A 17,196-nucleotide genomic window follows, 5' to 3' on the forward strand; every position below is an offset into this window, starting at 1 on the left:
ACCAATGCCTCATTTAAAGAAATAAGTTGTTTTCACTTAGAATGGAATATCTACATTAAACAAATGTTAAAAACTGTATCAAATTGCACTGAATTCTTTTACCATAAATTCCGGACTATAGAGCGCAATGAGATATTTGCAGAGAAATATGTTACACATGAGGATGGCAGTTTTCATGTCTAGGAATAGGACTGATCTCACCAAGCCTATGTGACCCTAAATTAAACTATTTTATAGATGCATGTGAAGGGATTTTGGATTAATGAAGTACAATACACTGGGATTTTGCTGCTTTCCTAATGCTAAATACATCTCTATAAAGGCAATATTCTGATTCTTCCACACAAAGTAGATGTTAATTTAAAATGTTTTTATTGTGAAATTTTGGAGGGAACTGACTGAATGGGGTGCTACCGTGGTGTTCAGCCTGCAGAGACTCAAGTGAGATTCCTAAAAAAAAGAAATCCTAAGTAACTGCTGCAGCTAGACCATGGGCCTCATGCAAGAAAAGTCCGCTGTTATTCAAATAAAGTTTGCTTGACTAATGGATTACATATTTAATTACTTTGAAGCAATCATAAAATCATAACCCATATTTATGCTGACATTATTCTGTTTAACTTAAATTATGCACTAATAGAAGGTTAATTTGACTCTGTATATAACAAGGTCAATGGGAAGTGTAACCAGCGGCTGACTTGTTACTTTTGCCTTCACGCGTCAGGCTCTTAGAAGCCCGCGCGTGTTCTGAGACCGTGTAGATATCCTTGCGGAGACAGACATCGCGATTTAGATTGCCTAGGAAATATGCAAATATGCAGCTTGCTAGAGCCACAACTCAAGAGAAACATGCCGATTAAACCCAATTCCACCACACGTCCAGGTCCTCAATACCCTTGGATTTTTGGCCACGGGAACCTTTCAGAAGGAGATTGGAGACAGATCTGGTGTGCCCCAGTCCTCTATGAGTCCTGCGCTCCCCTTGGTCATCAAAACTCTCATCAGTTTATCACCCATGGTACATCAACTTCCCTTACACCGCTGTCGAACAAGTACAAATTAAAAGGGACTTTCATGCCATGGCTGGATGCCAAACATAATCGGAGCAACAGACTGCATACCTACACATCATTCAAAGCACCTGTGCCATTGTGGAGCGCACTGAGCTGAAGGTCAGGTGGGTGTGTCTCGATACAGTGGGGGTCAAACTGCTATATAGCCCAGAGAAGGCTATATAGAAGGTGTTTTGCACAATATTGCCATGAACGAGGGTCTCCCACTACTGAAACAACCCAGGCAGACCAGAAGGTGTGGTGCCAGAAGACCCCCCTCAAGGACCGCCCCATCAAAGTGCCATCATGATGGCTCTAGTTGCAGTCATTGAGCGCCTGCCCATGGTGAGACGTTTTTTTTTTTTAAGCCATTTTCATATCAGACCATTTCTTCTTTATTTCGGTGACATTACGAACTACAGGTGACACGAAATTAACAGCACTCGTAATTGCTTCCCATTTCTTTGCTTTAGCAGGTGCCTTAATTCCACTGCTGACACTGCTAAAAATTACAGATTTTCCGTTTTGAATCTCTGAAAGCAGAACTTCAATCTCAGAGCCCGTAAAGTTGTTCTTTTTGCACCTTGATGCCATTCTCATAACTCAACATTCAACACTTCCTGACAGAGGAGAAAGGAAGCGTAGCCTGATATGGTATTCTTTTTGGGCGTGGAGTATGCAAATTTACTATCCTCGTGCACGTGCACTTACATATGCACGAGTGGCATTCATCATTCCCGCAGGTCGTTTACACACCTTTTCCGAAGTTAAGAGCATTTGTTGAATCTGACGTGGAGTGTTCGTACAAGACTTTCTTCCGAAAAAAAGTGAGAGAAATTTAGAACATAAATACGAAAATGTTCTTGCATGAGGCCCAATGTTCTTTTTTAATGAAATGCAATCAAATACTTCAGAAATATTGCTGCATTCTAATTTGCTTTTTGACTTAATAATGTCAAATAAGTAAGTATCTTGCTATAGACATGTCTTCAGTTTTCTGATGGTGTTCATCTCACCTTCCATCAAGGACACACCAGCCACAGTAGGGGTCGTGGGCCAGCAGACAGGAGTGGCAGTCAGGGTGCTGCTGGCATTCAGCCACTGACCTCTTCTGCAGCTGTAGCCAGGACATAGCCATCATGTTCATTCATGCAAATCATTTTCACTAAGCTCAAAAAATTATTAAAAAGAATAATGGCCAACATTTCACAGTGCAACAATGCAAATTAAAAATACAGTCATTAGAACAACAAAGTAAATGGATGTCTGGAAGGGCATGGTGTATCGAGAGAGCAGTAATTGTAACTTTTATAGTTTGTTTGTACCATGTTATAAGTCATGATAAAGAGATGCTCTTCTTTCTGGTCCAGGATGAGTTCTGAGCTGATGGCTGCGTTCTGTTGTATAGAGATCACAGAGTATTCTTCCACCTCACTATTTGGCCCCAAGAACACCTGGGGAAAACATTAATTCATACAAATATTATGGTTGAGTCTTGTTTAAATTAACTCTTAATTAGATATACATGTTGGGGTTTGACAAATCATGTTAATCTCCTCGGCCTCAATTTAAGATGAGATCATGAATATAGTTATCTAAGTGATTTTCCCTTGTATTATTTTAGCCACTTTCACATATGTAGTGGAGTTCTGAAACATTTTGAAGATGGGTGGCAGGAAGCAGTGGCATGTGCAAATGTAAATGTACGCAGTATTTACTCGAGACATCTTGCACAGATTTTTCACCCAGCCAACTGGTCAAATATCTGGAAGAACAGCGGATAAGGCATGAAGATATCAGCAAATCCTCTGAAGCATATCATTCTGACATTGGTCACATTATTATTCCACATAAAGTAAAGACTTCAAGTTTGGCAGGTAAAAAAAAAACAGCTGTTGAGGAGTAAGAAACAGTAGTTAGCTTATCAGTAGGTTGCAAAGACGGAGTCCTGTGCAAACATAATATTTGTCAATTAAGCAAGAATATAAGATTTTTTACACAGTTTTGTCAAAACAATGTGTCGGAATGCCATAACAATTGATACTATGCATATCAACAATTCATGAGCATTACTGGGTTATGTAAAACATACTGCTAGCGGCTTGGAAACAATTTAACGTAGTGCTATCAGCATGTTTAAGCAAATGGAACAATTGGTGCTTCTAAAAAACACAGAAAGTAACACCATACATGTTAACAACTTGAGAAAAACATGGTCTTTTACTTCTTCTGAGGACACTGTCCACAGTCTCTGCAGTAAGTGAGATGAGATGAAAACTCTATACCTGCTTAATCCAATTCAGCATTGTGGTGGGGAGCTGGAGCCTATCCCAAACCCTAGCTGGTCAAGGTGAACGGCCACTCTTCCTGAGTCTGATTCTGCTAGAGGTTTCTTTCAGTTAAAAGAGAGCTTTTTCTTTCGACAATCGCCTTGTGCATGCTCGGGATGGGAGATTGGATCGAAATTAAGTTTCTGTGCAATCTGTGGGTTTTCTTACCTAGGCTACTTGAATTGGCTCTGTATGTATGAATCTGACTAATTTGGAATTCAATTAATTGGATTTGATTGGATTATGATTGTATTAGTATTAATGGGATTAAAACTGGCTGGATCCGGATTTCATCTTTGAAGTGCCTTGAGATGACATTCGTTGTAATTTGCCCTAATATAAATTAAACAAAACTGAACTGAATTAAATATTAAACCTTATTATTATCAATTTAAACAGAACCAAGCCAAAATGCATTTACGGTGTCACTTCACTTCTTCCATAGGAATTAAATGGGTAGGTAGCAGCCAGGTGCTACTAAGAAAAACTCATTTATTAATCATCAGTAAGATTGAACACCTCTATTGAAGCAAAAAATTGCACAGTCCATGATTTTACAGTTTACAATTTACAAAAGGAAAATATTCAATACAGTTGCTAATCTTCCCAGGAGTTGAAGTCCCAGCATGTTCACCCGAATTCAGACTGTGTAATGATCAGAGAAACTGCAAAAAAAAAACAAAGAGTTTCATCTCAGGCTTTACAGGCCTCAGTACATAGATTAAATTGCAATTAGAAAACTGTACATTATTGTATAATAACCAGGGCTCCACAGTGGTGTTGTGGCTTCTCCATGCATGCTTTGGCTTTCTCAGGGTACTCCAGCTTCCTCACACGCATAGTTAACTCTATCGCATACTTGTTATATTCTAACGCTCACTCTTACAGATCTTTAGTCTTTATTTTTCACTTTTTAGCGGTGTGTCTGGTTCTCTAGCTTAGCATGGCTACCAGTTCTCTTCCTCCATCTCCTGCTTTCACCTGCTCCGTGTGTCAGATGTTTAGTTACTCCTCTGCCTCCTTTACTGGTAATGGTACATGTAACAAATGTAGTCTTTTTGTAGTTTTGGAGGCGAGGTTATCTGAATTGGAAGCTCGGCTCTGCACTGTTGAAAACCACCCGATAGCGAGCCAGGCCCCTTTAGCCAGTGCGGAGCCACCTAGCGTAACTAGCTCTGTTAGTCGTCCCCGAGCAGATCCCGAGCAGCCGGGACTCAAGAGTGGCTGGGTGACTGTCAGGAAGAGGAGTCATAGTCCTAAAGTCAAGGTTGATGGTGAACCACGGTTCACCATCAACCTGTCCACGTTTCAAATAGATTTTCCCCACTCAGCAACACACCCGCTGAGGACAAAACCCTGGTAATTGGCAGCTCTATAGTCAGAAACGTGGCATTAGGCATTAGCGACCATAGTCAAATGTATTCCAGGGGCCAGAGCGGGCGACATAGAATCCTATTTAAAACTCCTGGCTAAGGATAAGCGTAAATACGGTAAAATAGTTATTCACGTCGGCGGTAATGACACCCGGTTATGCCAATCAGAGGTCACTAAAATTAATGTTGCATCGCTGTGTAATTTTGCCAAAACAATGTCGGACTCCGTAGTTTTCTCTGGACCCCTGCCAAATCTGACCAGTGATGACATGTTTAGCCGCATGTCCTCATTCAATCGCTGGTTGTCTAGATGGTGTCCAGCAAACAACGTGGGCTACATAGATAATTGGCAATCTTTCTGGAGAAAACCTGGTCTGATGAGGAGAGACGGCATCCATCCCACTTTGGAAGGAGCGGCTCTCATTTCTAGAAATATGGATGAATTTATTAGTCATCCAAAAACATGACATCCCAGGGTTGAGACCAGGATGCAGAGTTGTAGTCTTACACACTTCTCTGCGGCTTCCCACCTGATGCTGCACCCCCCCAATCAAAAAACACAAAAGGAGCAAATCCTCTTGTGCAAAAAAAATTTATTTTAAACAAAAACTTTAACTGAACAAAAACATCAAACTATTAAATGTGGTTTGCTGAATATTAGATCTCTCCTTTGGAAGTCTCTGTTAGTGAATGATTTGATCTGTGATCATCATATTGATATATTTTGTCTTACAGAAACCTGGCTGCAGCAGGTTTCTGTAACACTAACTTTAATTCTATATTAGACTCTACTGGATTTTCTCAAAGTGTTCACAGACCTACTCACTGCTTTAATCATACCCTTGACCTTGTGCTGACTTATGGCATTGAGAGTGAACAGTTAACAGTGTTCCCTCATAAACCCGTCTTGTCTGACCATATTTAATAACTTTTGAATTTACATTACTTGACTATACGGTTTCTGAGAAGAATTTTACATATAGAATCAGAGAATGCTGTAACCAGATTTAAAGAGTTGATTTCATCCTCCTTTTCTTCACTGCCATGTGCAGATATGACAGAGGACGGCTACCTACATTTTACTCCAGTAGAACTTGACTCTCTTGTTGACAGCACTATAGCTTCAATGCGTACAACACTGGACAATGTTGCCCCTCTGAAAAGGAAGGTAATCAGTCAGAAGAGGTTGGCTCCTTGGTCTAATTCACAGCTGCTTTAAAGCAGACTGCAAGAAAGATGGAGAGACAGTGGCGTTCCTCTAATTTAGAAGAGTCTCAATTAGTCTGGAAAGACAGTTTGATAACGTATAAGAAAGCACTTTGTAAAGCTAGAACTGCTTATTATTCATTATTGATAGAAGAGAATAAGAACAATCCCAGGTTTCTTTTCAGCACTGTTGCCAGGCTGACAAAGAGTCCGAGCTCTGTTGAGCCATGTATTCCTTTAACTCTCAGCAGTGATGATTTCATGAGATTCTTCATCAATAAAATTGTTTCTATCAGAGAGAAGATTAATGGAATCCGTCCCATTATTATCACTGATGTATCATCAAGTAGAGGAGCTTTAGAAGTATCTTTAGAACCTGATTTGTATTCAGTCGGCTTCTGCCCAGTTGATCTTTCTGAGCTAACAACAGCAATAGTCTCTTCTAAACCATCAACTTGTATGTTAGACCCAATCCCAACCAGACTGTTCAAGGAGGTTTTCCCCTTAATTGACACTTCCATATTGGATTTGATCAATCGGTCTTTGTTGATAGGATATGTACCTCAGACTTTTAAGGTTGCTGTAATTAAACCTTTACTTAAAAAACCTACTCTTGATTCAGAAGTGTTGGCTAATTATCGACCTATATCCAATCTCCCTTTTTTGTCTAAAGTTCCTGAAAAAATAGTTGCAGTTCAACTTTGTGATCATTTACATAGAAATAATCTGTTTGAAGAGTTTCAGTCAGGATTCAGAGTGCATCATAGCACAGAAACAGCACTGGTGAAAGTTACCAATGATCTCCTGTTAGCTTCTGATAGCGGACTTGTGTCTGTGCTTGTCCTGTTGGATCTCAGTGCTGCATTTGATACGATCGATCACAGCATTCTGTTACAGAGACTTGAACATGTTATTGGGATTAAAGGAACTGCATTAGGCTGGTTTAGGTCATATTTATCTGATAGATTCCAGTTTGTTCTTGTAAATGAAGAATCTTCCTCACACACCAGAGTAAGTCATGGAGTCCCTCAGGGTTATGTGCTTGGACCAATTCTTTTTACTTTGTACATGCTTCCATTAGGTAACATTATCAGACAGCGTGGCATAAATTTCCATTGTTATGCTGATGATACTCAGCTGTACTTATCTATTAAACCAGATGAAACCTACAGGTTGGTCAGACTACAAGCCTGTCTTAAAGACATAAAGACCTGGATGACTCAGAACTTTCTGCTTCTAAATTCAGACAAAACTGAAGTTGTTCTCTTTGGACCTGAGCGCTTCAGGGAGAAATTGTCTAGTTATATAGTTACTCTAGATGGTATTTCCTTGGCTTCTAGTTCTACAGTGAGGAACATTGGATTTATTTTTGACCAGAATTTATCATTTGACGCACATATAAAACTGGTTTCTAGGACTGCCTTCTTTCACCTTCGTAATATTGCTAAAATCAGGAACATCCTGTCTCAGGGTGATGCAGAGAAACAAGTTCATGCATTAAATACTACTGTAATTCCTTATTATTTGGCTGTCCCACATATTCTCTGAAAAGCCTCCAGCTGATCCAAAACCCTGCAGCCAGAGTTCTGATGAGAACTAACAGGAGAGATCATGTTTCTCTAGTTTTAGCTTCTCCTCATTGGCTCCCTGTTAAATTCAGAATAGAATTTAAGATTCTTCTCCTATAAAAACATATAAAGCTCTTAATGACCGAGCTCCATCATATCTTAAAGATTTAATTGTAAGATATTTTCCTAACAGAGCACTTTGTTCCCAAACTGCAGGTTTACTTGTTGTTCCCAGAGTTTCTAAAAGTAGAATGGGAGGTAGAGCCTTCAGTTATCAGGCCCCTCTCTTGTGGAATAAGCTGCCAGTAAATGTCCAGGAAGCAGACACCCTTTCCACTTTTAAGATTAGGCTTAAAACTTTCCTTTTTGATAAAGCTTATAGTTAGGGATGGCTCAGGTAATCCTGAAACATCCCATAGTTAAACTGCTATAGGCTTAGACTGCTGGGGGGCCTCATCTGTCACACCTTTCCTCACTTTGCTCTCTTTTTCCCCCTGTTTAATTTCTCAAAAGATTTTATGTACATGTGACATTATTGTGGTTATTAACGTATGTTTCCCTGTTCCAACAGATATCCTTTGAATGGCGTTATGGTGTTTTTCCCCCCTCTTTTCCCTCTTTTCTGTCTTCTCAAACCCCAGCTGGTCGAGGCGGATGGCCACCCTTCCTGAGTCTGGTTCTGCCAGAGGTTTCTTCCTGTTAAAAGGGAGTCGTTCCTTTCCACAGTCGCCACAGGCACGCTCAGGACGGGAGATTGGACTGAAGACAACTTTCAGTGCAATCTGTTGGTTTCCTTAGCTAGGATATTATTTTTTGAATTGGCTCTATGTGAATTAATTGGATTATGATTACAATTAATTGAATTCCAATTGGCTTGAATTGGACTATATTATTTAAGACAATTATTATGACAATTATTGTAATTTGGCGCTATATAAATAAAATTGAATTGAATTTAATTGAATGGTTGTTTGTTTCGTTTGTCTCTGTGTTTGCTCTGTGATGGACAGGCAACCCCTCCAGAGTGTAGCCAGACTCTCGCACAGTGGCAGCTGGGATAGGTTCCAGTTCTTCCGCAACCCTGATTAGGATAAGGGATAAAGCGGGTATGGAAAATTAATGAATGTACATTAGACAGTACAATTAGACAAAGGCCGAGTGTTTGGAAGGTTGCCAGGAGAAAGCCTATATATTTTTTTTTTAATAAAAAGAACAGCACAGCTAAGGTTTGCAGTTTTGTCTGAACAGGCCACAATAATTCCAGAATATTTTCCTTTAAAATGACAAAACCAGAGTGGAGATGGTTGACAAGTGTCATGTTAATCCATGTACAGCATCTCAACACAAATACCTCCAAATACCAACTGTCAAGCTGCCAAAGTATTCTAGAGTCAAATGTGAGACCATCTGTCTGACAGCTAAAGCTTGATTGAAACTGGGTCATGCAACAATAATCCCAAGCACATCACCAAATCGAAACAGAAAAGCTGCAGAAGAAAACAATCACTTAAAATAATCAAGTCCAGATTTCAGCCCAATTGAAATTATGTAGTGGGACCTTAAAAGAGATTTGCATTAATGAATTTCCAAAACCTTAATGACCTGAAGCCATTTTTTGGGTCAGAATGATGTAAGAGACTCATAGCATCAAACAGAAAACGATTACTTAAAGTCATTGGTGTTAAAGGTGGTTCTACAGGCTATAGAATCATGTGGTTGAACTTTGTAACACTTTGCTCTGCTAAATGCCTGCCAGCCATTCATTGAGCTTGATCTGTCTTTATTTGTTGAGCGTGTCATGCTTATCTGTGAAATCCTGCTCAGTTCATGCATTCACAACTTCGAGTACTCGTGGAAAAAAATGTCATTGCTTTATTTAGTTCTCTTGCTGTAAAAACACTTAACCAAAAACTGAAAAAAAGAGAAAAACACACTGATTATGTGGTAAAAAAAAACTAAACACTTGATAAATAGTACATGTCACAATAAGGGCAACTGGTCTTTTATATGCATCTCATTGAGGAGTGAGATCCTCTAGAATGGGGTGGGGAAACCTTTTATTATCAAGGGCCATTTAAATTTTTAACATCATATAAGGGTAATAAAAGATTGCTGAGTCCATACGCTGTATATTACACTAACGTCTGTTAATGCAATGGCTGAAACTGGCAAAAAATAGGAAAAAGAAGAAGTCTGATAGTGATGATAATAGCACTTCTGCAGATTCCGTTTCCCATTTGATCCCTTTGATCAGCAAGCTTTCAGCAGAACAAAGTTTTGTCAAGCATCAGTCTTGAAAATCCCTGCTCATAGCAGTATGTCATTACAGTCGAGCTTTCAAGTCATTGTTTTGCAACTCAGTGATTTACTGATGTAAATTGTCAGGAACATCAGGTAGTTGTGCAACCATTGTATCTGGTTCCTTGTGATAAATCAGCATATATGATAATGTTAATAGACACCACTTTATTATTTCTGCTTGTGCAGGGGGCTCCTAACACAGGCCACCACTGAAAAATGACACAAAGATCAGACTGCAAACAGGAACACTCTGATCTGTAAAATTCTGATATTGAGGATATAGCTGATATACCCTGCTATCTCCCTAGTCCACTGACCTTCATACTGAAGTTTCTAATAAACAAATGAAAAATAAATATAGCTGCAAGCAGTGATGGGGGAGGTCTGCAGCTTCACTGCTAGACCCCCAATAATAATAATAATAATAGGAAAAGCTACTAAACATTGGGTGTCTGCAGCTTCGCTGCTAGACCCCCAATAAAAAAAGCTAAAATAACAATGGGTGTCTGCAGCTTTGCTACTTGACCCCAGATAATAATAATAATGATTATAATAAAAATAATAATAATAGGAAAAGCTACAAACACAATGGGTGTCTGCAGCTTCGCTGCTAGACCCCAATAATTGGAAAAGCTACTAACACAATGGGTGCCTTGGCACGTGCCTCGTAGCCTCCCTCCGCCTTCGGGTGGGGGGACGGTTCCTGACTGTCGTTTGTGCCTATGCACCAAACAACAGTTCAGAGTACCCACCCTTTTTGGAGTCCCTGGGGGAGGCATTGGAGAATGCTCCTACCGGAGACTCCCTCGTTCTGCTGGGGGACTTCAATGCTCACGTGGGTAATGACAGTGAGACCTGGAGGGGTGTGATTGGGAGGAACGGCCCCCCGATCTGAATCAGAGTGGTGTTATGTTGTTGGACTTCTGTGCCAGTCATGGACTGTCCATAACGAACACCATGTTCAGGCATAAGGGTGTCCACATGTGCACTTGGCACCAGGACACCCTTGGCCGCAGTTCGATGATCGACTTTGTGGTTGTATCATCAGACTTGCGGCCGTATGTCCTGGACACTCGGGTGAAGAGAGGGGCGGAGCTGTCAACTGATCACCACCTGGTGGTGAGTTGGCTCCGCTGGTGGGGGAGGATGCCGATCAGACCTGGCAGGCCCAAACGTATTGTGAGGGTCTGCTGGGAGCGTTTGTCGGAATCCCCCGTCAGGAGGAGCTTTAACTCTCACCTCCGGGAGAGCTTCAACCATATCCCAGGGGAGGTGGGGGACACTGAGTCCGAATGGGCCATGTTCCGTGACTCCATTGTCGAGGTGGCTGATCGGAGCTGTGGCAGTAAGGTGGCGGCAACCCCCGAACCCGCTGGTGGACACCAGTGGTGAGAGAAGCTGTCAAGCTGAAGAAGGAGTCCTATCGGGCCTTTTTGGCCAGTGGGACCCTGGAAGCAGCTGATAGGTACCGGCAGGCCAAACGGGCTGCGGCTTCGGCGGTTGCTGAGGCAAAAACTCGGGCTTGGGAGAAGTTTGGTGAGACCATGGAGAACGATTTCCGGACGGCCTCGAGGAGATTCTGGTCCACCATCCGGCGTCTCAGGGGGGGGAAGCGGCTCACAGTCAACACTGTGTATGGTGGAGACGGGGCTTTGCTGACCTCAACTAGGGATGTTGTGAGTCGGTGGGGGGAATACTTCGAGGAACCCCTCAATCCTACCAACACGTGCTCGGAGGAGGCAGAGTCGGAGAGCTCGGAGACGGGGCCTCCCATTTCTGGGGCTGAGGTTGCCGAGGTGGTCAAAAAGCTCCTCGGTGGCAAGGCCCCGGGGGTGGATGAGGTCCGTCCTGAGTTTCTCAAGGCTCTGGATGTTGTAGGGCTGTCTTGGCTGACACGCCTCTGCAGCATCGTGTGGACATCGGGGACAGTGCCTCTGGACTGGCAGATCGGGGTGGTGGTCCCCCTCTTTAAAAAGGGGGACCGGAGGGTGTGTTCCAACTATAGGGGTATCCCACTCCTCAGTAAGGTCTATTCAGGGGTACTGGAGAGGAGGATCCGTCGGATAATCGAGCCTCGGATTCAGGAGGTGCAGTGTGGCTTTCGTCCTGGCCGTGGAACAGTGGACCAGCTCTATACCCTCGGCAGGATCCTGGAGGGTGCATGGGAGTTCACCCAACCAGTCTACATGTGTTTTGTGGACTTGGAGAAAGCTTTCGACCGTGTCCCTCGTGGAGTCCTGTGGGGGGTGCTCCGGGAATATGGAGTGCCGGACCCCTTGATAGGGGCTGTTCGGTCTCTGTATGCCCGGTGTCAGAGTTTGGTCCACATTGCCGGCAGTAAGTCTGATACGTTTCCGGTGAAGGTTGGACTCCGTCAGGGCTGCCCTTTGTCACAGATTCTGTTCCTAACTTTTATGGACAGAATTTCTAGGCGGAGCCAGGGTGTTGAGGGTGTCCGATTTGGCGACCTCAGAATCGAGTCTCTGCTTTTTGCGGATGATGTGGTTCTGTTAGCGTCGTCAGGCCGAGACCTTCAGCTCTCACTGGAGCGATTCGCAGGCAAGTTTGAAGCGGCTGGGATAAGAATCAGCGCCTCCAAATCCGAGACTATGGTTCTCAGCCGGAACAGCCGGAAGAGGGTGGGATGCTCTCTCCAGGTCGGGAATGAGATCCTTCCCCAAGTGGAGGAGTTCAAGTATCTCGGGGTCTTGTTCACGAGTGAGGGACGAATGGGACCAAAGCGGGAGATTGACGGGCGGATTGGTGCGGCGTCTGCAGTGTTGCGGGCTCTGCACCGATCCGTCGTTGTGAAGAAGGGGCTGAGCCAGAAGGCGAAGCTCTCTATTTACCGGTCAGTCTACGTTCCCATCCTCACCTATGGTCACGAGTTGTGGGTAGTGACCGAAAGAACAAGATCGCGAATACAAGCAGCCGAAATGGGTTTCCTCCGCAGGGTGTCTGGGCTCTCCCTTAGAGATAGGGTGAGAAGCTCAGTCATCCAGGAGGGGCTCGGAGTAGAACCGCTGCTCCTCCGCATTGAGAGGAGTCAGATGAGGTGGCTCGGGCATCTGGTTAGGATGCCCCCATGACGCCTCCCTGGTGAGGTGTTCCGGGCCCGTCCCACTGGGAGGAGACCCCGGGGAAGACCCAGGACACGTTGGAGAGACTATGTCTCTCGGCTGGCCTGGGAACGCCTCGGGGTCCCCCCGGAAGAGCTGGAGGAAGTGGCCGGGGACAGGGACGTCTGGGTTTCTCTGCTGCCCCCGCGACCCGACCCCCGGATAAGCGGCAGATGATGGATGGATGGATGGATGAGTTAAACATATCTACAATGGACCACAGACCTCATGGTCTGTTCAAAGTGACATCAGGACTAAGTAAAATTGACCAATCATATCAATCATATAATATCTCAGTATCCTAAACTGGATTAAAATACATGATCAATATATGTATGTATCTATTTTGCAATAATAAAGTATCAGTAAATACTAAAGTTATTAGAATAAACAAATCAAAGACAAACAAAGAATAAATTAACAATGTAATTGTTTAAAAACCAAAGGCAAATGTTTAACCTCTCAAATAGTTTGAATATCAAGTTTTAAAGTTTTAATTTATAAAGTGAACAGTTTTAGGTTTTTCAGAAAAATAATGCCTAGTCAACAAAACCTTTTGACCGAAAGGGTCTTGGATTTCCAACTGCAATGTTGTTTGACGTGCATGTTGACCATGCATATTAGTTAGACTGAGCTGTAATTTCACATATATTAACTGTAAAATGATCATTCAGAAATTTTGTCCAAATATGCATGTTATGGTTATGAGATTAACGTAATATCAGCCTCTACAGAGCATTTAAGAAAGAAAAAGCATGGCCTGCAGTAGAAGGGCAAGTCTTTCTGCTCGTGGAGCATGTCTCTGGATTTCTCACTCTGAACTCTTTAAAAACAGTATGGCAAGCAATTCATATAGCAGTCAGTAAGATAAATTTAAGATGGTGTTTGCAATTCACCTGGTTGAATTGTTAGACATGCCCAGGTGTAGGTGGGGCTGTGCAAAGCGTAAAATCATAATATTTACAAAGAAAGATGCCATCATATCCTATGAAGAAATATTGACATTTACACTAATGGATTGGATAAAATTGTAGATCATAGATCACAGACAAAATGTTGTTTTGCAAACACCAAGGATAATTTACTACTTCACACCCCAAATCCTTACTTTTACTTTAAAAGAAAGAATGTTGTGCTGTCAATAGGACTGTCCAAAACTTTACAAACACCTCATTGCATCGATCAGTTTACTTCAACACCAAAAAAATAAATGAGAAGGGTACTTTATCTGTTATGACAGACAAGGGTGAGGGGAAAAAACATGGCATAACTTGCCATTGCTATGCTGATGATACTCAGCTGTACTTATCTATGAAACCAGATGAAACCAATAGGTTGGTCAGACTACAAGCATATCCTAAAGACATAACGACCTTGATGACTTAGAACTTTCTGCTTCTAAATTCAAACCAAACTGAAGTCGTTATCTTTGGACCTGGGCGCTTCAGAGAGAAATTTTCTTGCTATATAGTTACTCTAGATGGTATTTCCTTGGCTTCTTGTACTATAGAGAGGAACCTTGGAGTTTTGTTTTTTTTACCAGAATTTATCATTTGACGCACATATAAAACTGGTTTCTAGGACTGCCTTCTTTCACCTTTGTAATTTTGCTAAAATCAGGAACATCCTGTCTCAGAGTGGTGCAGAAAAATTGGTCCATACATTTGTTACTTTAAGACTGGACTAAAGTAATTCTTTATTATTGGGCTGTTCCACAAATTCTCTGAAAAGCCTCTAGCAGTTCTGATGAGATCTAACAGGAGAGATCATGTTTCTCCAGTTTTCGCTTCTCTTCATTGGCTCCCTGTTAAATTCACAATAGAATTTAAGATTCTTCTTCTCACATATAAAGTTCTTAATGACCGAGCTCCATCATATCTTAAAGATCTCATTGTAAGATATTTTCCTAACAGAGCACTTCGCTCCCAAACTGCAGGTTTACTTGTGGTTCCCAGAGTTTCTAAAAGTAGAATGGGAGGCAGAGCCTTCCGTTATCAGGCCCTTCTCTTGTGGAACCAGCTTCAAGTACATGTCTGGGACACCCCCTCTAACTTTAAGATTAGGCTTAAAGCTTTCCTTTTTGATAAAGCTTATAGTTAGGGATGGCGGCTCAGGTGACCCTGTTAAATTGTTCCTCACTTTATGACATTATGTACATTTGGCATTATCGTTGTCATTAACTTGTATTTCCCTGTCTTAACAGGTATCCATTGAATAGTGTTATGGTATTCGTTGACCTCTCTTTTCTGTCCTTTCAAACCCCAGTGGTTGAGGCGGATGGCCACCCTTCTGGTTCTGCTCAAGGTTTCTTCCTTTTAAAAGGGAGTCGTTCCTTTCCACAGTTGCCTGATGCATGATCAAGATGGGAGATTGGACCAAAGAGAAGTTTTGGTGCAATCTGTTGATTTCCTTAGCTAGGAAATTGTCTTTGAATTGGCTCTGTATGTATTGGACTGTTTTTGAATTTAATAAAATGAGATTAGATTGGATTATGATTACAAGGAATATGACTCTTAATTGGCTTGAATTGGACTGTACTATTGAAATGCCTTGAAAAGACATTTGCTGTGATTTGGCGCTATATAAATAAAATTGATTTGAATTTAATTGAAAACTCTTTGTGTACAGTTGGTACGAATGATTATCATGAGACACTTCCGTAGTAAGTCAACAGCAAAATTTAGATAGACACCAGATATTCCTGTCTGATTCCAATCTCTGAGTTTCTAAAAGTCTTGCCTGTTGATGATCTTTTAAAATAACTTGCATTATCATTGTAAAACACTTGTATGTATGTTTTATGTATTATATTTAACTCTCCAGAACTGTACTAGTTTACAGGACCAAATGAAGTCCTTCAAATTACTAGATAGTGTTTTTTGAGCCAGTGCCAATGTTGTGACTATTTTATTCCTCAAATGACTGACAAAAGAACAGACAGAAGAAAGTATTTGGTGGAGAATAGGGAGAAAAGCTTAAACTCTATATTTGCTCCATAGACTTTATACTCATAGCAAACATCCAATACACGATGATCTAATCATAGCAAAACTCAAAATGATCCAAGGCATTTAGCAAATCAGATTATTGCTTCAGATTTGTAGCACTAACATCACGATCTCCGTCTGAAAATTCACAACCACAGTGTCCATACCCTAAAATCCACAACAGCATGTTACCTTGTGCAGATTCCCTTTGGAATCTCCCAGGAAAGCAATGGTGTGTCCGGCCTTCACACTGACAGCCACGGCTGTGAGACGGGCAGATGGGCTGTCCAATATGGTCTCCACTTCCACACCAATTCGACTGGCCATTGGGCTGGGAGTGTGGTCAGAGCCACAAGGGTAGGCATCTAGAGTATTCTAAAGATGGAGATTGAGTAGAGAAAAGTAAGTGCACAATCACAATAATGTGTCAGTTAAACTAAAACAAACTCTAGATCCAAAACTGATATATGACATACATTAAAATCAAATGTAACAGGATTACTTGTTTTGTTTCCAACTCAAGCCCCTCCAGTAACTTGTCATACATGCACAAGAAATTTTTAGAAAATCAGGGTGATTGGTTCATTACTGATTATTTTAACATTAGGAAACAATTAACCTGATGCTCAGCCTCTTAAAAGCTTATTTTCTCTTATTTTGCTGAACTGCATATTGGCAAATATGGAGTTGTCAATGGAAAATTTATATGGCTTTGGTTTAGAAATCAAAGCAAAAAAAGATTGTCTGCACACAAAGGCTAATGAACTTAAATCAGTGAATCAATTAAATAAATAGAATCAAACTTCAGTAAGGTGAAAATATTTAGCTATTTTCATACTACACAGTAAGTCCAGTAAAACCAACAGTAAAACATAGCTAAAGAAATAATCCTCAGTAAGCATTAAGAAAAACATGGGGAGTGAATAAAATATGTAAAACAAGCAGAGGTGACCTCATGCAAAAAATATGTCCAAACTACATTATGACAACGAAAACATATGAAATCTACTCTGGGAACATGGTCTTGACATACTTTTTGCCATAAATACCAAGGACAGTGATAATCATAAAGGAGTAAAATAACAGAGAAGCAGTGCTCAAGTTGCATTTTGGTCACTCACAAAACATCCTGTTCCTAATGGCTGAAACAATACACGAGAGTACATCTATGGTGCAGATGGACTGTTCTGGTAAAGACAGGAGTTGTCACGATTTAGGTTTTCTTCATGTCTTGTCTCGTCATTTCCTGCTTTATTTTGA

At 41.5% G+C, this 17,196-nt stretch overlaps 1 protein-coding gene across 2 annotated transcripts in view; it reads right to left on the reverse strand.

Moving 5' to 3' along the window:
• plxnb1b (plexin b1b) overlaps positions 1–17,196 on the reverse strand; it is a 161,873-nt gene that overhangs the window by 79,158 nt on the left and 65,519 nt on the right. For both annotated transcript variants that reach the window (XR_011915228.1, XM_072383024.1), the window contains exons 4-6: positions 16,129–16,311; positions 2,378–2,506; positions 2,069–2,169 (exon numbers count right to left, since the gene is read on the reverse strand). Coding sequence is in view for 1 of the 2 variants with exons in the window: in XM_072383024.1 (XP_072239125.1) it covers positions 2,069–2,169; positions 2,378–2,506; positions 16,129–16,311 (413 nt within the window). In the remaining variant the exon portion in view is untranslated. The remainder of the gene's footprint in view (positions 1–2,068; positions 2,170–2,377; positions 2,507–16,128; positions 16,312–17,196) is intronic.

The sequence above is a fragment of the Leuresthes tenuis genome, unplaced genomic scaffold (assembly GCF_036924035.1).
Source record: "Leuresthes tenuis unplaced genomic scaffold, fLeuTen1.0.hap1 SCAF_3, whole genome shotgun sequence".
In the NCBI taxonomy this organism is placed as follows: Eukaryota; Metazoa; Chordata; class Actinopteri; order Atheriniformes; family Atherinopsidae; genus Leuresthes; species Leuresthes tenuis.